The sequence below is a fragment of the Lepisma saccharinum genome, chromosome 3 (genome assembly GCF_977018435.1).
Source record: "Lepisma saccharinum chromosome 3, izLepSacc3.1, whole genome shotgun sequence".
Classification (NCBI taxonomy): domain Eukaryota; kingdom Metazoa; phylum Arthropoda; class Insecta; order Zygentoma; family Lepismatidae; genus Lepisma; species Lepisma saccharinum.
Genome location: NC_139231.1, coordinates 20,433,166 through 20,457,379, shown reverse-complemented (window position 1 = coordinate 20,457,379; position 24,214 = coordinate 20,433,166). Strand labels below are relative to the sequence as shown.

Below are 24,214 nucleotides of genomic sequence, written 5' to 3'. Positions count from 1 at the left end.
TTATAACAAGTATTGTCCAAGCAGACCAGCACAACAGGCAATCTGGACACATCAGGGAATTTGAAGACATCAAGGGTCACGGACATGCCAGGGAAACCAGACAAAGCTGACCAGAAGATAGCCATCCTGCCTTACATCGGAAATCTCTCCAGAATTATAAGCCAAATTCTCAAGAAACATAACATAAAAACCATTCACAAACCACCTCCGAAGATTAGAAGCCTACTACGCAACCCTAAGGACAATTTAGGACTCAAAAACACAAGGAGTTTACCATATTATCTGGAAATGCGGTAAAGCATACATTGGGCACACGAGCAGGACAATAGAATAGCACTGTAAAGAACACAAAAGTTACATTAAGAATCTCCATCCAGAAAAGTCAGGACTAGCAGAACATTCAATCAACAAGGGACATAGACCAGATTTCAGCAACACAGAAATCATAGCCAGAACTTCAAAACTACTGGGACTGCATAATCTTAATCACGACGGGCTCGAACTGGACCCAGCCTGGCTAGCGATAGTGAACACGAACCGCGTACGCAGCAGACAGAGCACTTGCTTGGTCAGTCACCTTTAATTGGGGTCCTCCCTCCACGAATGTATATACACCAGGTTGACGCTCCCGACTGCACTTCTACCCTGAAGATGAGAGTGACGTTAGCTCTCGAAAGGTTGGAATCTTTTCCAAAACTTGCCTGGTTGAGAGCCCGAGAGAATCTTTTCAACTTTAAAAGTAAGTCTCAGGAATAGAGTTACTAATTCGCTATGTGCATTTATTATACTACCACATCTTTGATTCCCAAAACATAAACTTCTTGTTAGAAGATTGTTTTATGTAATTAATCTCTTCTTTGCTTACCTCAGTCCCATGATCCCCCACAAGGAACATAAAAGTGTACTCAATTAAAAAAAATTTAGTTGCATATCTACTTAGATGGCAACTTTGAGATTTGTTTAGAGCGACTCCTGATAGATGTCAGCATGTTCCAAATCAAATTCCCATTACATTACATATACGAGGGTCACTATTTATATTTTGAGCCTTGGCAACACTGATTGAAGTTAGGCGCGATTTGACGTTTGCACGGAATCGTCTGGCATTATTGACCATAACGTACTTCAAATGTTTTGTCAATAGCTTCATTTGTGTTGTTTATGTTGCCTTGGAGATTGCGCGACAACAATAAAATGGAATTAACTCGTGAACATTTTCTTGCGATGATTTTTTTATGATTTTCGACGTGGATTATCAAGACAAGAGTGCATCGATCAACTTACTTCCACATTTGGCGATGAAGCCCCATCCTTTGCCACTGTGAAACGCTGGTATAACGAATTTAATCGTGGCCGACATTCGCTCCGACGAGATTCGCGAAGGTCATCCAAAAACAGTTGTTGTTCAAGAAAACATTGATGCTGTGCAAAACCTAATACTGCAAGATCGTCATGTGACATACTGTGAGATTGAGGCAACCATAGGCATTAGTTCCACCAGCATATATAAAATATTACATGATCATTTAGCTGTGAGAAAGGTATGTTCTCGTTGGATCCCACACAATTTGACAAAAACTCAAAAAGACGCTCGCGTCAATTGGTGCAAACAAATGCTCAATAAATACAATTGTGGTGCTTTAAAAGACGTATATAAGATTGTAACAGGTGATGAATCATGGATATATGCATATGAGCCGGAACGTAAACAGCAGTCGACTGTATGGGTGTTTCAAGATGAACCCAATCCAACAAAAGTTGTTTGCGCTTGAAGCACATCGAAACAAATGGTCGCCTGTTTTTTTCGGGAAAACTGGTCATGTGGCAACTGTGCATTTAGAGGAACGTAGAACGGTCAACTCTGAATGGTACACAACAATTTGTTTGCCAGAGGTCTTCGGTCAAATACAGAAAACAAACGCCGTCGGATCATTCTTCATCAAGACAATGCCAGCTGTCACACATCTCGTCTAACAACCGACTTTATGAACAGTCAAAAAATCGAATTGATGGGTCATCTGCCATATAGTCCTGATTTGGCACCCAATGGCTTCTTCTTGTTCCCGAATGTCAAGAATAAATTGCGTGGACAACGATTTTCGTTGGTGGAAGACGCCGTTGATGCGTTCAAAAACCATATTATGGAGGTGTCTCAAGAAGATTGGAAAAACTGCTTTGACAAATGGTTCGAACGAATGCAAAAGTGTATTGACCATAAAGGAGAATACTTCGAAAAACAATAAAGCAGTTTTCAATGCCAAATTCCTGTTTTTTCATTGTTAGGCTCCAAATATAAATAGTGACCCTCGTACGATTCAATTTGTACAGTTCATTCAAGATGGCTGACGAAAAGAGAGGAAGATTGTCTGCATCTTTCCCACGTGAGTATAATGTTTTTCTTGGTGTTATTTATGCTTGTTGTTTCTCTGATTGATGGCTAACAGTTTAAAAGTCAATAAATCAAATTTAAATGTTATATTTCATTAAATACAATTGGGTTTCCATTGGCAGTATGAGAAACATGCATGTCCCCTCCAGGGGACCTCAGGACACAATGAATACTTTCAGCCCATTTTCTGTCATTCTTGTACACATTTCATACACAATTAATTATATACCTTCAAAAAATAACTTTGTAAATTTCATTGTTGCCATATATTATTCAAATTGCTCAATTTTATGTGCCTAATGACATATGATGAAGTTGTGTTTTTCTTAATTTTTATTATTATAATTATTTGTGCCACAGTGGATCAAGAGGGACGGTAAGCTACAATACAGTATTGTTAGACTATGTCACTTCTATTTCCATCACAATTGGCATTCTTTGAAAAAATATCTTTGATAATGGCATCCACCACAAGGTATATGAAGTCACAAAATGTAATGTTCAATAACCAATAACAGCACTTACTATGAATGTAAATATTTGGCTTGAACTATATATTTTTGTATTGTAGCCCATTTTACGTCACCTTGTACCTTGTTAGGTTTATTTTGAAAATAAGAATGGATAATAATTATATGAAGTAAATAAGAGGGAAAACCCAAAATAAACGAATGTCTTGCAAAAATGTTACGAAATCAAGATTACATGGCTACCGCCCAACAGTCTTGCTAACTGTCTTTTAGTATTTGTAACTTTATATATATGTACATTGGGGGATGAAAATATATCAAGTATTATGAGATATAAATCAATTTTTTTATTACTTTTTCAGATTCTCAAGAATTTAACGACTTTGTGCTGGCTGAGCTTGATGGTGATATCAGTGACATGGATGACAAGCATGCTGATCCAGACTTCAATGTGAATTTGAACTATGAGAATATTGAAGACAGTGATGGTGAGGACACACTTCTTGAAGAACATGTGACAGTTTGTGATTCAAATGAACGTTTTGTTTTGGAAAAAGACAATTGAATTCTTGCCAGTGCCACCTGCACCTGAACATCTTGAACACACACTAAATACACTAAATCTACCACCTGAAGATTATGTTAGAAAATATATTCCGGATGATATTTTCTTAACTCTAGCTGAATTTACTAACAGGAGACACCTTCAGCAAACTGGAAAGGGACTGAAATTGACAGTTGAAGATGTGAAGAAGTTTATTGCTGCCACAATTATGATGTCATATTTAGGATACCTTAGGATACGAATGTACTGGGCACAGAAAACCAAATTGAATGCCTTTACAAACATTGGCATGGGCAGAGACAAATATTTTACCATCAGAAAACATCTGAAACTAGTTGATGATGATAGTATACCGCAAGCTGAAAAGGAAAGTAACAAATTTTGGAAAGTCCAGCCAATTATTCGAACTGATCTAAATGGTTGCAGATTGAATCCTAGACCACAAAATGTATCAGTCGATGAACAAATGATTCCCTTTTGGGGTCGCACTCCAGCACGACAAGTAATCAAATCTAAACCAAATCCGTGTGGTGTAGAAGTGTTTGTTGCAGCGGCTACTGATGGTTTGCCCTTGGACTTTTTTCTTTTACCAAGGAAAAGGTGATCCTATTGTTACTGATGAACGCTACAAGATTTTGGATGTTGGTGCGAAATCTGTGATGAAACTGAGATTCTTCCTCCTGGGACAACAATATTCATGGACAGTTTCTTCACCTCTGTTCCACTTTTAGATTCCCTACACAGTGAAGCCGAGTGTCAGGGGATAGGGACTCTTCAGAGAAATAGAATTCCCAAAAACAGTAAGTTATTATCCGATGCAGAGATGAAAAGGCTCCAAAGAGGTGCAATGGATCAGACAGTTCGAAGTGATGGACAAATTGCAATTGTAAAGTCGAATGACAATCGACCAGTGTATTTAATTTCTATCAAACATGGAGCCCATCCCAAAGACAAATGCAGGTGCTGGTGTCGGAAGCAGAGAAAGTACAATGAAGTTGACCGGCCATTTGTTGTTAAAGAATACAAAACAAATATGGGTGGCATTGACTTTCTGGACAGAGTTATTAGCCTGTACAGAATAAGGGCCCATACCAAAAAATGGACAGTGCGAGTGATCATGCATTTTATTGACTTTGCCATATCCGCAGCCTGGATGAAATATAGGAGAGACCAAGTTGCTTCTGGCACATCAGCAACAAACATATTGGATGTTCTGAGCTTCAGAGTAAAATACGAGGAGCATTTAGTTCATGTGTCAACTGTTGAGGGGGAAGATGGAGACACTGACTTCGAATTTCTTCCTCCCCTAAAGCGTTCAAAAGGTACAGTTCAACACCCACCTGACTCACTTCGAAAGAAACATGTCCTCCACCTACCGAAGTTTCCTAAGAAAACCGATGCCATTTCCCAGGATGTTCGGGTAACAAAGCAAGGGTTAGATGTTCCACATGTAAAATTTTCTTCTGTATTCAAGACAATAGAAACTGCTTCACTTTATATCATGAACTCTAGAATTTCCGTGAAATGCCAGAAAGAGTAATTTATAAAAATATCAATGATAAAGAAATTTGGTTTTAAAAGTTAGAAAGGAAATACATAATATCTGGATGTAGTTCAAATGTCTCTCTGCAGGAATATTAAAAGTGAAAAATGTTTTAGATTGGTTATTATACATATATATGCTATAATTATAATATTTTCAATAATTTTGTAAACTTAAAATATAATAAAATTATTTAGAATAAACATTTGTTCTTGAAAATGTAATTTTAAGGAATATAATGCAAATAAAAGTTTAAAAAAACTTTTAAAAAACACATACTATAGTGGAACCACAAGGAAAGAAACCTGCGCAGAACCTCATCGCGCTGGCGGGTGGGGAAAAACACAGAGGGAAGAAGCCTTCGGCACACCCAATGTCAGTGTTGCCAGACCTATTGATTTCTCGGGAGAATTCCTTAATAAACTATTGCTATGGAACCTCCAACGGCCTGCTCAAAAACACGTTTCCTGCTCACCTTACTTGAACATGGAGGGGAGAGATAGAGTGGAACTCCACTCAGCCATGAAAAGTGTTGTTTGAACTGTGAAATTATGCCAAACGATACTCAATTGTGCTAGGGCATTATTATTATTTTATTACTATTACTACATTACTATTTTTAGATGGTTGTATTTTATCCCACCCGAAAATGTTTTTCTATTTTAGTTATTTTACGTCACTTTTGTGCCTCTACGGGTAAGTACGACAATATGGATGAATGAAAAACTGATGAAATGGATGAAGTGACACAGACACAGTGAAACGTCTTTGCATTACTAGGTAGAAACACTGACTTCGTAGCTTGGGCAAATTATTTTATACGTACGTACGTACACACGTGTGTGTGTGTGTGTGTGTGTGTGCACGTGTGCGTGTGTGTGTGTGTGTGTGTGTGTGTGTGTGTGTGTGTGTGTGTGAATGTACATATATATTATATAATGTATATATATTGAATGCAGCAACATAGAGGCAGCATAACTGACGAATAAAGCATGTAGGTGTTAATAACAAGAAATTGGCTAGAGAACGAAGCGGCATAGTTCAATTACAAAGGAAATAATGCACCTAACTTTTTTTCCCTTGTGGTCGAGCTATACAAGTTACAGTCCTGAAGTCCCCTGTAGGGGACATATTTTTGGGTGTTTTATGTGATAATATTAGGCAAAGGCATTACAATTTTTGTTTACTGGTAATTGTGTATTGTATTAACTGGTTTAGGGTTTCTAACTTTATGCAATGTGAAATAATGAAAAACATTCCACAACAGCATTTTCATTTAGAAAGAAAAACTGTTGCAAAGTTGGCCACTATATGTTGGCTCAGAAGTGCTACATTGCCAATTTATAATTCAGGACTGAATTTTTTCAGGATACGTGAATAAGGTGTTGCGAAAAATACCTCTGTTACCTTAGCCTCGAGGCTAGACAAGTGATTACTGTATAGCACCTGACACGTTTGATGCCAATTGTAATTTTATTTTATTCTTCGAATTTTCACCCGTTCTTGTGCATGTAGAATGAAACTTGCTTTACAAAACATGCTGAAAGTGAATATTCATAATAATGAATGGACCTATATATTTAACTGAAAAATGCCAGATTTAAAAGCGAAAAGCATGTTCTGGGAAAAAATCATTTTTGGACTAGAAAACCTATATTTGAGTTTCAAATAATTATTGATTAAAAAACAATACTGGTGAAAGATCCAAAACGAAATTTGTCATTGGATCTCTCAAAGTGCTCTGCACAATCAATTTCTCTCCTTCCCCACCATTCTGTGGTGTTACTTCACAGACTCCTGGGACAGATTGTATGTTCCATGAAGTTGTCATATAAATTTGGAAATCACAAAGAAGCACGTATTAACTCCATGAATGGAGTTCTAATGCCTAAAATATATATAAATTTTCAGATTTTGATTCCATCTGAAACTCTAACATTTAAAATTACATATACAGGGTGACAAGAAATAACCCGTACAAAGTTTGGCGTATCCTGCCAAGAATGTATTGTACCGTAGCCAAATATTTGTTGTGTTATTGGATTCTCCATAGTCTTTTGTAACTGTACATGTTGTTTCGGCTTCATAGCGATTACAGTCTTTGTGTTTCAGACTGTCAACTAAACGCACGGCCATTTTGGAACTGTGGCGTCAAGGAAAGCGTCAATGTGAAATTGTTCGTTTGCTGGGTGTTCCAAAAATGACAGTCTCAGACGCAGTTCGGCGATTCAAGGAGCTCGGCCATGAAGGTGACCGTCCCGGAAGAGGAAGAAAGCCTACCGTCAACACGCCCCAGAACCGCAAGATCATCAAAAAGCGAGTTCAGCGAAATCCGAGGGTCTCCATGAGAAAATTCGCCCCCGAGATCGGGATCAACCTCGAAACGGTGTGGCAAATGGCGAAAAAGAACCTCAACCTCAAGGCGTATAAGCTCCAAAAAGTTCAGCTTCTCACGGACGAAAGCAAGCGCCTCCGACTCAAAAGATGCCGCCCTCTGAAGCGCCGGGCCGCAGGTCAGCAATGGGAGCGCATTCTCTTCACAGACAAGAAGCTGTTCACCGTGGAGCAGGCGCACAACCACCAAAACAACAGGACCTGGTCTACAGAGGCTCCCGGTACCTCAGCCATCGTCGAACACCGCCAAAATCCGCAGTCGGTCATGGTGTGGGGCGGAATTTGCGCAAGCGGCAAGATGCCCCTGGTTTTCGTGTATCAAGGGGTCAAAATCAACCAAGAAGTGTACTGCTGCGACATTCTCGAGAACGTCGTCCTTCCGTGGGCCCAGCAGCACTTCGGCAATACGCAACGGACATCCCAGCAAGACTCCGCTCTGGCCCACAAGGCGAAAATGACGCAAGCGTGGTGCAGAACCCATTTTCCGGACTTCATCGCATCGACGGAATGGTCGCCCTACTCGCCGGACCTCAACCCAATGGACTACAGTGTCTGGTCGATTTTGGAGGCCAGGGTATGTGCTAAACGCCATCACAGTTTGGAGTCGCTGAAGCAATCGCTGCGTCATGAGTGGAACCGATTGTCGCCCGAGGACCTGCGGCCCATCGCCCAAAATTTCAAAGCACGTTTGGACCTCTGTATCGCCGCCCAGGGAGGCCACTTCGAAACCGGCTGAAATATCTTGTTCCTAAGGTCCCATGTCATTGTTCTTCAGTCTTGTTTTGCTCAATTGTTTTGGTTTACTAACTTTATGATCACAAACATTAGTACGGGTTATTTCTTGTCACCCTGTAATGGGAAGTGCAGTTTTCGTTTTAACGATAACACAGAAAAGTTGAGGAAAGCAAAATAAAGCATTTAAATGTATTTGGGTAAGTAAAGTAGGCAAGTTTTTGGTGTTTCAGAATAGCAAAATAACGTGAATTAAGTCATTTTTCAGAATAACCATGAATTTGCACTTTTAACACAAAAAACACAGTGAAATATGCAATATAAACTGGGTATAACATTTCTCTTGTTCAAAAAGAACTACTACTACGCTATGAGATTTGTCCTTTCTAGTCTAGTTAGTGAAAGTTCGATTCAAAAGAGTTTGTCATGTTTCATGTATTGCAAGTTGGTGCAGATGTGACTGACAATGCTTTGACCTCATCCTGAAATAGAATTTGCAACAGGGATCTTCTCAGAAGGGAAGTTTCATAGGAACGGATCAATTTTCAGGGAGAAACACTTTTGTGTAGTGAGGGGCTTAGGGGTGTGGGTGTATGTGTGTACACAAAATGGTATTTTGAGGTCTGAGAGGGATATTTTAGCATTGTTAGAAAAATTCCAGAGTCAGAATCACTGAAGCTGCATGATTTGTGACACATCTTGCATTTCCGTTTCCTTATGTGGTGTACTTCACAGCATCCAAAAGCCTGCAGTGAATGCCTTAGTTTGCTTCTGAAAACTTCATGTTAGAGATGGAACTACATTACTTTGTAATCACTGCAATTGCAAAATAACATGGAGGGAAGTGAGAGGCACAAAGAGAGGAAAAGTTTGTTTGTTGAATTGCTGTTTTACGTCCACTTAATGCACATAAAGGCTAAACTGGACTGGACCTACAATTTGTGGAATCTGAACCACTGTGGTGCCTCCACTGGGTATCAATCCCGGGACTTCTTCATTACAAGGCAGCGATATTACCACTATGCCCGAGAAGTAAAGCGAGTGATACAAACCGGCAACTTTCTGTCGTCGAAGACTTTGAGAAGCTTAAAAGAAGGAAACACAACAAGGTGCACATCACACTTCGAACCGTGGAAGCATTTGTAAAAGAAATCCATTGGAGTGAATGGAAAAAACACTGATATCTTTCTATTTAAAAATGCTACTCTTATCAGAAGTGTGGTGAGTGAATACTGTGAATATGTATTAAGCACCATCTGTGTGTGAAAAATCATCAATGTTATTGTAACTGAAAAGTGCATGTAAGAAAACAATTTTTTTATTTTTATTTTCTGTGAGAGTGAAAAGTTTGAAATATGATTGTGTTCAAAGATTTGTGTGATATCCTTTAATAAGAATTTCATATTTAGTGACCGATGAGATGAAATAGTTTTCCACATGAAAGAAATTTGGTAATTTCTCACAAAGGTAAGCCTTAAATTTATTCCCATTTGTCATTAAAAGTAAAATCTGCCTTAATTTTCCATAACTCAAGCAATGTGAAAATCTTATGCATAGAAGAAACCGTAAAAACACATGAAAAAATAACAACGATTTTCAATTAATAACACAGTCAGAAAAAAATAACATCGAATTGCAGTTTAAAATAACCCTGAAATTTAGGGAAAAATAAAACTAAAACTTCATGTCCCTACATATAACACATGGCATTAACTATCAAGAGCAAGGTACGATATATTTTATGAAGTAATGCAGATTAGAAAACATGGAAAAATTGTAACTTCAGATTTATTTAACAAGACAGATTCAGTTGGCATTACCTGTAGAGATATAGTCTTTTGGTTGCAACTGATAAAGGAGCGACATAAAATTTAGATACTGATAACCAACATTCTACCAACCCAATATAAAATTCCAAATGGTTCATTGACCTTCTTAATAAATATGTTACCAGATTAACCAACCTTTATAAAGCAAAAGATATTTAGACATTTACTTTAAAAAAATGTATAGAATGGAGATTATATGTTCATATCAATAACAATTATAACAAAATGACAATATTGCATTAAATTCTAAGATGTTTATAGACATATGGGATTGGTAAAATTATAGGTAACATTAACGATAAATTGATACATGCATATATTGGCCGATACGGACAGAGTATTGATTAATTTGCCCCACCCCTATTATATGGTATTATATTTATTAGGGTTGGTTATTCTGTGCCAATTTTCAATTGTTTACTTTCATTATTTTAATGATTTTTTAATATTTTTGTTACCATATTTACTCATGTATAATGCATGTGCGTTAGACCATTGCAAAAAATTTTTTTTTCGAAAGTTTCTTGTGCACCCCTGCCATATTGTTACTATTATTGAGTCGTTCCATGTCAAATCACCCAGAGGTGGTTGCTTGACCATTTTGTTAATTTTTTATATTTTCACCATAGGTGGTCTTGCTAGTGACCTGCTCAAAAAGAATTTTGTTTTTGAAAAATCTTCCGCCATCTTGGATTTCTGCTCATTTTTCATCACTGCGGGAAGCAAAAATGAGCGTTTACAAGGGTCTTGAAAAAAGGTTGCTGTGTGATTTCTATTACAGATGGAATGTTCTAGTTTTCACTGCCTGAAAGTAGAGATTCTGGCCTTTCAGAAAATGTATATATATGTAAGGTAAGAATTAAGTAACTGGGACTTTAATGGGTTTCAATATAACCATCGTAACGGGAAATTTTGCCAATTTTAAAGGTCTGTAAAATCAAAAGGGCTTGAAACAACAGGATGGAATTCTTTTTGCAAGAACTATGAGTGGAAGGCTTTTCAGCCATGGTGAAACAAGTCCGGGGTTGTAAACCCTTCTGTCCGATTTTTAGTTCCGAAATCCGAAAATTTCCAAAATTTGTGAATTTCAAGGTCAAATATCTCTAAAGGGGGACCTGCCAAAAATTAGAAATTTTGGCCATGGATACTCCTACTAGTACTTAGTAAAACCTGTGAATTTCATTTTGGGGTTCACACCGATGTTCATGTTACAGGCTGTCAAATATCTCTAAAAATGACATCGTGAAAACATCATAATAAATAGGCTTAAAGTGACCTGATTTCCATTATTTTATAATCTAGTTATTTTATAAGGGTAAACAGAAATTAAAATAGATAAACTAGTTAGTTACTAGTTGATATATTTCAATATATACTTAGTGTGCTTTTGTTAATAAAAATCAAATCAAATAATCAAATCAAAATCACTTTTTGGATTGAGAAGACAAATGTTAGTAAACAAACAAGAGTACTATTATTTCAGTAAGTTTATACAAGTTGCATGCACATGTTTCTTAAAGGTTTATGAATATCCAATACTATCAAACCTTACTCAATACATCCACTCTGGTACATAACAATTGTATGCAAAATATAACATAATATATACAACAATTGTCTGCGAAATATAACATAAGCTACCTGTAAAATATGACAAGCATTTAAACACTTGAGAATATACGTATTCAAGTTCTTCCTCTATTTTTTGTATCCCAGTCACATATACACTGTGATATACACAGTTTACAATTACAATTACACAAGACTTAAACTTACATGAACTGAATCCTGATTTGGACAATTCTGATGATGACGAGAAAAAAATTACTTACAAACAATGGATAACAACAGATCGTTGCAATTTGATCACTGTTGTAGAAACAATTTCAGAGTTTAAAGAAAATTTAGCTTCGAAGTTACTGCAATTAAAAAGTCACCACTTTATTGCTCAGAGTCAATCAGAATTTTGCAAAAGAACGAAAGAAAGTCTTTCTTGGATGAATGTGTAGTGATTGGTGATTTCTCTGAAAACTTCACATTTGTTGTACAAGATGAAATCCAGAGTTACCACTGGATTAACGCTCAAGCTACTGTCCACCCCTTTTGTGTCTACTTTAAGACTAATTCTTCAGATGATCTATGCATCAAAAGTCTTTGTATTATAAGTGACTGCATTGTACACAACACAACTGCTGTTTACGCTTTCCAAAAGCAGCTGATTCCATTTGTTCAAACGTTCATCCCAAATCTAAAGAAAATTTATTATTTCTCAGATGGCTCAGGAGCCCAATATAAGAACAGAAAGAATTTTTCTAACTTATGTAAGCATAAACAGGACTTCGGTGTGGCTGCTGAGTGGCATTTTTTTGCCACAAGCCATGGCAAGGGTCCTTGTGATGGGATTGGTGGGACGGTAAAAAGACTTGTGGCAAAGGCAAGTCTGCAGCATCCAACTGAGGGCCATATTCTTACACCAAAGGACACATATGAGTTTCGTGTGGAAAATATTAAAGGATAAACTTAATCATGGTGATTGAAAGTGACAAAAAATGAGCAAGGGTTTCTGAATGACCCGTTCAATGAAGCTCATAAATTTGAAGGAACAAGAGATCACCACTGCTACATACCCAAGGACTCTTCAACTCTTCTCATCAGTAGAATATCTGCATCATTTCAAATTAATCCTGTAGAGTTCAGAATTGATGACTCACCACGAATATTTCATTTTAATGAAATAATTGAAAATGACAATGTTGTTTGCATTTACAATAACAGGTGGTATGTAGGTAAAGTAATTGAAATGTCAAAAAAAAAAAAAAAACAATGATGTTAAAGTGATGTTCTTCAATCCTGGTGGACCATCAACGAGCTTTACTTTACAAAGAAATTATGTTGCTTGGGTGAAGTTGAACAATATAATTGATGTTCTGACACCATGTGACTTCACCGCTGTTACTGGGAGAACATACAACATTACTCAACAGAAAAACACAGAACTGTCACTAAAGTTACAAGCACATAAGAAGAAAAGTCCGTTGATCAATCATCTCCATGCCAATCAGTGTTTTCGGGGCCACGCACCAGTCAGATATTTTTTATCTTTTTTTCATGGCTCCATGGATTGAGAGACAAGACAAGATCCCCTGTAACTTTGAGGTCCATGTGTAGATAGTGTGTATATATATATATATATATTGATGTAATGTTGCATTATGTGTAGTGATATATGGAATTGTAAATGTCATTGTGATGTAATATATTGAATTGTAAACTGTGTATATCACAGTGTATATGTGACTGGCATACAAAAAATAGAGGAAGAACTTGAATATGTATATTCTCAAGCGTTTAAATGCTTGTCATATTTTACAGGTAGCTTATGTTATATTTCACATACAATTGTTATGTACCAGAGTGGATGTATTTAGTAAGGTTTGATAGTATTAGATATTCATAAACCTTTAAGAAGCATGTGCATGCAACTTGTATAAACTTACTGAAATAATAGTACTCTTGTTTGTTTACTAACATTTGTCTTCTCAATCCAAAAAGTGATTTTGATTTGATTATTTGATTTGATTTTTATTAACAAAAGCACACCAAGTATATATTGAAATATATCAACTAGTAACTAACTAGTTTATCTATTTTAATTTCTGTTTACCCTTATAAAATAACTAGATTATAAAATAATGGAAATCAGGTCACTTTAAGCCTATTTATTATGATGTTTTCACGATGTCATTTTTAGAGATATTTGACAGCCTGTAACATGAACATCAGTGTGAACCCCAAAATGAAATTCACAGGTTTTACTAAGTACTAGTAGGAGTATCCATGGCCAAAATTTCTAATTTTTGGCAGGTCCCCCTTCAGAGATATTTGACCTTGAAATTCACAAATTTTGGAAATTTTCGGATTTCGGAACTAAAAATTGGACAGAAGGGCTTACAACCCCGGACTTGTTTCACCATGGCTGAAAAGCCTTCCACTCATAGTTCTTGCAAAAAGAATTCCATCCTGTTGTTTCAAGCCCTTTTGATTTTACAGACCTTTAAAATTGGCAAAATTTCCCGTTACGATGGTTATATTGAAACCCATTAAAGTCCCAGTTACTTAATTCTTACCTTACATATATATACATTTTCTGAAAGGCCAGAATCTCTACTTTCAGGCAGTGAAAACTAGAACATTCCATCTGTAATAGAAATCACACAGCAACCTTTTTTCAAAACCCTTGTAAACGCTCATTTTTGCTTCCCGCAGTGATGAAAAATGAGCAGAAATCCAAGATGGTGGAAGATTTTTCAAAAAAAAAAATCTTTTTGAGCAGGTCACTAGCAAGACCACCTATGGTGAAAATATAAAAAATTAACAAAATGGTCGAGCAACCAATTGATTTAAAATTGGGTGATTTCACATGGAATGACTCATTAAAACATAATCGCCTGCAAATTTTCAGGTCTGTAGGCCATGTTTTGACCCCCGCCCACCTCAAAAATAGTTGTCTGATCTGTTGTTTGTAATTTTATATACTTTGTTCATTTTACGGACATTAACAACATGGCAACAAGTTGTAACCTATTATATTTTTCTTTTATAGGTTGTAACCAAGGCAGATATGAGTGTAAATATGGGAAAAGAACCACCTCATGAAGCAGTTCCTTCAATTTCATCCACACCAAACCGCCCGGTACTTAGAAAGGATGATAGAGAAGTGTCTGAAGCGTGGCTCTTAAGTAATTTACTGCAAGATTTGACCCCGAAAAAAGGATCTCAACTGCCCACCAATGGGGATGTGCTTCGCTACTTTGTTTTTCTCAATCGTGGACCCATGGAGGAAGATAAAAGGGATGATGTTATAAAATTAATTATCCTGAAGGCAGAAAAGCTTTGGGAGCTTTCTGGCATTCCAGTGACGCCTGTCAGAGCGGGACATTCCAAAGTAAAACTAAATATATTAATTGTGCAATACGAAAATCTTCGGAAACACAAAACAAGGAAGAACTTCCCAGCTGAGAGTGAAAGCTTTCTCAAATCTCTTCTTCTACTCTTTGACATAGCACATGACAATGCTATTTCTATTATAGAACATGACAGATGTAGGACTAGGAAAATGATTCTGGAAGATGTGCAATTCTTAGAAGATCAAAGGTCATGTCGAAAAATGGAGTTAGGTGTTTTTGATAAGACATACTTTGCAAAAGTTATGAGGAAATTATCTCATAACGAAAAAGAAATTGAGCGTGCTGTGAGGGAGAAGCGACGCCAAGAAGAAGCTTCAACCAAGACAAACATAAACACAAGTACTAGCCTAGAATTTGATAAAGTTGGTAGCCTTGATTCAAGTGATTCGGATGGCTTGGATGCTGAACCTGATGCAATTGAAGATCCTGAGTTTGTATTCCCTTCAACTAGCAGTGGTGCAACAGGTACAGGTACGACACTTCGTAGAAAAAGTTCGTCAATTGCTTTAAATCTACCAAGAAATCCATTTACAAGCAAAATCATATCAACCATGGGAGACAGGCTTAATCTATCAGCTGGTCAACGAACAGCATTCATGGGAGCAATTCTTACAGAAGGTGGAGTTCCACTGAAAAAAGCAACTCTTTCAATTAAAAGCACTTGGACAGCAGGTAAGGAAGTTAGGAAATCATCAGCGCAGGCAATTAAGGCTACATTCACAGCACCGAAGCACTCAACACTACATTGGGATGGTAAGCTGGTTCCAGACTTCAAAAAAGAAAACAAAGAAAGACTAGCGATTTTGGTATCTGGTATGCCAGTCTGTGAAGAAGGCAAAGTCCTTGGTATCCCTGTAATTACAAACACAACAGGTGAAGAACAAGCAAGCGCTACGTTTGCCAGATAATGTGAGATCCCTTGTTTTTGACACTACAGCTTCAAACTCAGGATGGAAAATTGGAGCTTCTGTTAGGCTGGAAAACCTCTTTGACAAGAAGTTGTTTATGCTGGCTTGTCGGCATCACATATTTGAAAGAATTCTGAGTTCAGTTCACAAAGAATTGTTTGGTGCAACATCAGGTCCTGAAAACGCCAATTTCATTCAATTCAGAGACTCTATTTGGTCAACTATTAACACAGAAGCTGGTTTTAACATCCTAGAAATCAAAGACAGAAGTTTGAAACTCACTATGGAAAATTCTATACAATCAATGAAGAGAATACTTTCTACTCCAAATAGAAAGAACTTGCTACCTCGCGCTGACTTTCGGGAGTGTGCTGAATTGATGTTGATACTTCTGGGTGAGACACCTGAAAGAGGAATACACTGGCTGAAACCAGGAGCAGCGCATCAAGCTCAATGGATGTCATCCATTTTGTATCCTGCAAAGATGTTTGCTTTCAGTGCTCAAGCAGGATATGACAAGGACATGATCAGTAAACTGGAAGCACTATGCAAATTTAATGCACTATTCTATGTTGAAAACTGGCTCTCTTCATCCATTGGTGCCGATGCAGTGTATAATGATCTCAAGCTATGGCATGACTTGAACAAGTATTGAAAGCATGATCCTCAAGTTGCAAATGCAGCCATAAAAGCCATGGAAAGGCACTTCTGGTACTTAACCGAAGAATGTGCTGTGTTCTCTCTATTTTCAAACAGACTTTCCTCTTCAGAACGGCAGCAGATTGCTCGAACATTGCTCCGAATTCCTCGACCAAAAGAGTTTGAAAGGGGCCATCCAACTTTTCCTATTCTTAGCCACAGTACAAAACTATCATCCCTTATTGGGCCTAAATCCTGGTTCTTGTTTCACAGTATGGGAATTGGCGGCGACTGGCTAAGAAAACCTGTTAGTGAATGGCATAATGATCCCAATTACCAAGAAGCTGAGACATATGTGCAGCATGTCAAAGTGGTGAATGATCTGTCGGAACGGGATGTGAAACTAATCCAAGACTTCTCAACTAGTGTTACCAATGATGAAATACAAAAACAGTTCTTATTGCAAGTGGTCGAATATCACCGCAAAAAAATTCCCAACTTTCAAAAAGAGACATTAAAGAACTTAACAGCACTCTTCTCCATAAAACCATAAATCCAGTAAAGTGATTTCATATGATTGTGTGTTCACTATTACCATACTTGTTAGTTACTATATATGGAGTTTGTCTTCTCTGTATAATAAACTGTCTTACATTGCAAACATTTTTGTCATGATTTTAGTGTAGGAAAACGATGATTAATAATCTAAATCAGTTAATCGCGTTGGGCGGGGGTCAAAACAACACCAAATGACCTAAATTTTGGTATGCATTCATATTTTGCCAGTAGAAACAACATAGGGGGGGTGCACCATATAATTTTAAAAATATTCTTTTTCCATATCTACATGCAATGCCCTAATGTGCGTGTATAATGTGCACCCTGGATTTTGATGGGGAAAAGTTACTAAAAAATATATATCTCATATATAATGCACAGTATAATCCAGGTTCAAGAAATGGCTTTCTTAGTTGTAGGTTGTAAAGCTGTATCTATGTGGACCAAGAGGAGATAAACTTTTATACATGGTTTTGCTCATTTTCTCATTTACTTTTTCTGAAAAAAACCTTTACAATATATACTTTTTCCAAGACTAACATAACATTTATAAGAGGCACATTCAGGATCCTCAAACTAGCAGCAGTTAGCAGCACAATATTTCTTTCATTAAGGCATTTACACACTCCATATATGTCATATTATTTGACTAGTAATACATTTTAATTATTATTTTCTTTTTCCTTACCTTTTCTTTCATCCGAAGTACCACAAAAATGACAGCATTTCTTCATTTTGTGATTAGCTTATTTCAACCGCATTGCACATTAGTGTCGCCATTTTGAATGGAATACTGTTGCCATATTCAAAAACTACCGAATGCTTACCCTCCATTGTGAAGGGGTTTTAACGTGTTTAGTGTGTGAAAGTTTTTTTTATGGGTTTATTAGTAGTTGGAATTTTTAAGGCAAGGAATAGATCATGATGTTTTACATGTATGGAACCAGTTGGTATGGAATCTACTTTTTATCCATTTTTATCCAGTTTTACCCATTTCCTTTATCCTTGTCTTAACTGACATGGCTATGTAGTGATCATACTGGCCTAAAATGAGATCCTGAAGAAGGGAACAGTTGGATCCCGAAACATTGTTCTTTCGCAAAACAGATACTCACGAAACCTAAGTATTTTATGATATATTTTTATATATACTTTAATATACATAACATGAGTAAGTCGCACATGCCATGAAAATGAGTTTGTATTTATAAGTTAAAAAGCACAAAGTGAAAGAGGAAACAATATCTTATTAATTCCTATTTTGGGTCCTGCCGTGCCATTATTCTATCAGTGACATCATAAAAGCTGCTTACCTGCTTGTGTAGCTGATGCCAGGGGAACGTCAGACGAGGCAGAAAACACAAACCGTCCAGATGGTACGTGAGGAGAGCTCACAGTTTCTCCAAAGCTGTCTGTTCTTCGTGGTACAAACAAAGTCGGTGTGCTGGGAACAATACTATCATCTCCAGTGTCATCAAATTGCTGAGGCTGGAAATAATAGTATGTGCATACATAACTGTAAGTCTGAATAACAAAATTTGCATTTACTCCGTAGCATTGGATTACTGTTTAGAAATACCCTGTTGAACTATCCCAGCTTTACTTATTAGGATACATCAAAACCATAACTTAGTCTTGCTACACATGCAGACATGTTTGTCTTACCTGGGGTAAAATGGAAGCAATTTAAAAACAATTCCATGATATAGGTATTTCAAATTTTTATAACAAAAAAATAGTAGGGGAAACCCATGCTCAGAAACCCAAAACGAATTAACCAAACGTATTATGACACAGTATTTACACATGTATAATGCACACGCGTGGGACAGATTTCCATTGTTCGAGAGTCCAATGACGGCGTTCCTTGCACCACTGTAACCAACGGATCGCATTGCGGGCTGTTATATGCGGCTTGTGAACTGCTGCGTGATTATGAAAACCAAGTGCGAAGATCTCCAGGCGGACAGTATGATCACTTGCAGCACTACTGGAAGCCGATTGAAACACCTGTGCCACCATCTGTAACGACGCCTTCCGGTTTGACTTCACCACACGTTTCAAGCATCTATTAATATTTTCTGTTTACTGGGTGTGGGTCGGCCTGTCATGCCCCCTCTCGCCTCCACTTCACGATAACATCACTCACTGTCGACCGGGGTATCTGAAATTTGTTGGAAATCTCATGGGTCGAATGCCCAAACCTGTGGGCTCCAATAACCATCCCTCGTTCTGCATCACTCAGTTCGCGTCGTCTGTCCATATTGACTGCTGTAGCTGGTATGAGTGTATTCTCAACCGGCAACGCCTTTTATAGGTTGTATGACATGTAAAGATGATCTCAAGCACTTTTTGAGGGGTGTCCGGTGACGAATGGCAACATAGTGTATCAGCATGTGGTCAATTTTATTAATTTTATTATTTTCCTGTAGTTTACGGTTATTACAAGCATAAGAAAACAGTTTTTTCTTTGTGACGTTTCAGGAGAACACATGCTCCTTTCATCAGACATTTATTTTCATTTTGACATTTTGTCAATTTTATTGTAACTGGAACAAAAAAGAGGGAGGGAAGGGGGAGGGGGAGGGAGGGGGAGAGAGAGAGAGACAGAGAGAGAGAGAGAAAGAGAGACAGAGAGAGAGAGAGAGAGAGAGAAACAGAGAGAGAGAGAGAGCATCTTCAAAGGATTATGCAGGACAAACAGCAAGGAAAATGGCAATAAGATGGCATGAACACGATTTGGACATTATAACTAAACCCAAGAACAGGTTTGTCAGCTCATATCATCGAAGAGAAGCATTTCATTAAAAAGAGAAGGTCTTAAAAAGATTGACGGGAAACATAGAGTTGAATGTCTGGGAAGCTTCGTTCATTGCAGAAGAACACTGGAATAAATTAAATAATGAAAATGGTAACAGAGATCCAGTATGGAGTTTTCTTTTTCACAAATGGAGCAAGCCACCATCTTTAAAATTTAATTTAACAGAAAACATCAAGAGACTTTGTGAAAACAATGATGACTTTAAATTACCTGATGACATTTGGGATTCATATTTTAAATAAAAAATAATGTGATCAAAATTTTTTTATCTGAAATAAAAATAAAACTGCTTCTTTTCAGTCAAGTTGCTATATTAAAACAATGTAACATTGAACAACATCCATTATATAACAGATTCTTTTTGTTTAAAAAATTGCTAGCCATTGTTATAACTGTATCTTTAGTCATAATGAAAATAAATGTCTGACGAAGGGAGCGTGTGTTCTCCTGAAACGTCACAACGAAAAACTGTTTTCTTATGCTTGTAATAACCGTAAACTACAGGAAAATAATCCTATTCAATGAGCCACCAGTTTCTTTGTGGACCAAGAGGAGAACATTGTCTTGTGTATACAATGAGTCACCAGCCCTCGCACCTTCTCCCCCTCTCTCCCTGCACTTAGCTTAGCATCCCAAAGCTTTCACTTCTCTAGCCACTTTGATTATTCTGTAGTAGAAGAAAGCAAGATCAAAATTATGTTATGGATTTGCAGTGCTCAGGAAGTTATTTGCTATTATTTCTCGCCCAATAAATACTGCTGATACTCATTCTGTGTAACGGGAGGTGCATGCTCGAATTCTGCTAGAACGGCATGGTGCAGCAAAACATTCCTTTACAAAGTGAAAAATCATGGAAAATGGGCATTTCATTTTTATAGTGTTTTTTTTTTTAAAAAGAAATCATTATTACTAAAGAAATTCAACCTGGTAATTTGTATTTGCACCTGTTGATATATACATGTTATACGTAGTGAAAACATCCATGGTTTTAATGCAAAATAATATAATTTAGTTATTTTTAGTGGTTTTCATGTTGGCTGTCTGAATTATTCCTTGCATAATACACACCACAGTTTTGGGGCAAAAATTTTGGAAAAAGTGTGCATTGTACATGAGTAAACATGGTAGCTAAAACTACTATAACATTTTCACTTTTGCTACATCATCAAAAACTGAAACCCACATCACATCATCCCTACATCATAAACTTGCATTCTTTTGTTTATGTTATTTAGTTATAGGTGCAAAAGTGGTTTATTTGATTTAGGCAACATGAAGTTTCAACTTTCGGAATGTCACAGACTTAACTAGTGCCCAAAAGCAGGACAAATAGGTATATAGGAGAGTGTGTGCAAGCACACATGCACATTCTGTGTCAAAATTGGGAAGGGCATGTCAGTAACACATAAATCGCTTTGGGATGCATTTGTGACAATATTTTATGGAAAACGCAAATCAGTTTTGTAAATCAAAGTTCACGAAACATCTGCTGTGGGCATAGGTAAAAAATTTAAAAGAATTAACACTAAAAATGAGTCTGATAAGAAAATTTTGTCTAAAAGTTGACAACACAAAAGTGAAGGCAAAAAAGTACAACAGTTCAGTTAGTATAAATTGAAGGCAAGAGTCAACACTGTAAGCATATTACACAAAGTGTTCTTACCAAATTAACGATAGGCATTAGCTGTTGTTGACTGAGTGCAGCTGGAAACCTTTCCTGCCTCGCTGCATGCCCCACGGCTCTCCCAGTAGCAACACTCACTGCTTCACTTGCACTCTGAGAATTGTCTGCTTGCTGAGGCTCCAGCACGGCTTGGACATCTGGCGTACTTGTATCTGCAACCGACTGGCTCGATACTTCATCTGCAGCAAGAATTACAAAATCTTCATGAAATAAAATGATTTCTCTGCATGGAACTTGTGACCTAAAAATTACATGAGTAAGCAACAGGTCATTTGTAACCACCAACATGCTTTGTAAGGTGTGCTTCCACATCCAGTTAACAAATCACACAGCACCAAGTCAACATTGGAAAGAAAAAGGGGGGCAGGGTTGATGCTTGTCTCACTAATATTGCGTTTGTAGATTTATTTTAATGGTCATGGATATTCTTTGTAAGTGTTCCTTCATCATATTCTTACACATCCTCATCGTCGCGATTAGTCAAAAGTGGCAGAAGAGCTACGCAAAATAACAACAATCAATCAATCAAATCAGTGAATTGTTTTCACAGTAGCCTAAATAACCATAAAATACTGATTTTACTTTATAGCTTTAAAATACAAAAATAATATGATAACCCTTTATTTCATACCATTTAAAATTTTCAAAACCGGCTGTATTCATAGTAGTACCTAGGCCTACAACCAGCACACCACATTTCAAATTTACACCATCAAAAATTAAAACAAAATTTGGCAGCCCTGCATTTGTGGTGTTGCAAAACATCCCTATTTAGTTATACGAGGGAAAGTCAGAAAATAAGTTTCCCCGCCAGCTCTGCCAGGGAAATCATACAGCAATGGGGGAAACCAGGCCCTGTTGGAACACAACAGACACCCATACACCAGTGGGTGAAGTATGACCACGATCCAACAGATGGCGTGAGCATAGTGCGTGCAAACGAGGGGAGGTGGCTCTCAGTCGTGGCCTGGCAGATATGGAGAGAAGGTGCATGTTGACTTCGTGGTCAAAGGAGGAAGTGAGAGTGGTTGTCCGGTATGAATGGGCAGGTGGAGTATCGGGAGCAAAAAGTCATAACCGCCTAGTGGAAGTGTATGGGCCAGAAGTGATGTCGAAACAAATGGTGCGGAGATGATGTCGCCAATTCAGTGATGGGCACGAGAAAGTGCAGGAAACACCGCGTCGTCGGACGCGTTCGTCCACTACAGACGAAAACGTCAGGTTGGTGGATGACATGATTAAAGCGAACAGGCGTATCACCATCGATGACGTCGCTGAAGAACTGGGAATAGGCCATCCATGAGCTCACAATGATCATCCACGACAAGCTTCACTACAGGAAAGTGTCAGCACGATAGGTGCCCTGTCAACTCACCCAAGAACATCTGGACCAGCGCATGGGAGTCAGTTTGGAGCATCTCATGCGTTATCACCAGGAAGGAAATGAGTTTCTCTTTCGGATTGTGATGGGGGATGAAACGTGGGTCCACCATATCACACCCAAATCGAAGACCGCATCAATGGAGTGGAAACATCCGTCATCTTCTGTCCGGAAGAAGTTCAAGACAACTCCCTCGACAGGTAAGGTGCTTCTCACAGTTTTTTGGGACGCCCATGGTGTTTGTTGCTGGACTTTTTGGAACAAGGAACCATCAATGCTGCACGTTACTGTCACACCCTGTCCAAATTGAAGCAGGCTATTCGGCGTAGGCAGCCTGGCTCTTCTCACATCTGGCATGCTGTTGTTGGATGACAATGTGAAACCGCACTCGGCGAGGGCTCCGCAACACCATCTTGCAATCCTTAGTTGAGAGTGCCTTACCCATCCACCGTACAGTCCCGATCTCACACCGAGTGCCTTCCATCTGTTTCCGGCTTTGAAGAAGGCTCTTAGAGGAAGGCACTTTGGAAGCAATGCTGAGGTGACACATTTCGTGCAACACTTCTTCCGTATACAGGACACTCATTTTTTCCAAGAGGTTTTATTGAAGCTTATCAAGCGGTATGACAAATGTCTGAATGTCCAGGGTTCCTATGTGGAAAAATAAAGTAAGTATGCTATTCCTTTTCTCATTAACGTTTTTTACTTTTCCTTCCCATCTCTGTCCACAGTCACCAGGGGAAACTTATTTTCGGACTCTCCCTCGTATATGCAGCATAGATTTTCAACTTACTGCTTAAAGAAAAAACAAGGTTAGATATGACAACCCAGCATTTCTATTAGTTAAAAATTTCCTATTTGGCTGTATTCATGGTAGAATAAATAACCAGCATTCCGTTCTTCAACTTTCTACCTTCAAACATTGAAAGGTTAAAATTAGAAACCAGCATTTCCAATTACATTAAGCTCTCCCCTTTACCTATATTCAAAGTAGCACATATAACCAGCATATTGGTTTTGAAGATTTTATCTTGGAAAATTATCACATTGAATCCCATGCTCGTGCTATGCAAGAGCATCCTGAGCATCCCGCACCTCCACCACGTAACGCAACTCCCATGCTGCGTTTGGGATCGAACCAAGAACCTCTAGATTGAATTGGGTGATGTAGTTATTTCTCATTCATCTCTCAGATGGTTATCACTCACTTGGCCTAAATGTGATAAATGCAAGAGGTTACATTTAAAGGAATGGCGATAGAAATTAACTTAGGTTAGATATGGGTTTTATACTCTCCATGACTGAACCGATATGGATTGGTTTAGAAAATGATA

The 24,214-nt window shown here is 37.8% G+C and overlaps 1 protein-coding gene across 1 annotated transcript in view; it reads right to left on the bottom strand.

Annotated features, from left to right (window-relative positions):
• The window catches only part of Mgtor (nuclear basket protein megator), a 362,060-nt gene that overhangs the window by 44,350 nt on the left and 293,496 nt on the right, over positions 1-24,214 (bottom strand). Inside the window, exons 29-30 of the mRNA XM_083118344.1 lie at positions 21,479-21,678; positions 18,308-18,482 (exon numbers count right to left, since the gene is read on the bottom strand). Of these exons, the coding sequence (XP_082974470.1) occupies positions 18,308-18,482; positions 21,479-21,678 (375 nt within the window). The remainder of the gene's footprint in view (positions 1-18,307; positions 18,483-21,478; positions 21,679-24,214) is intronic.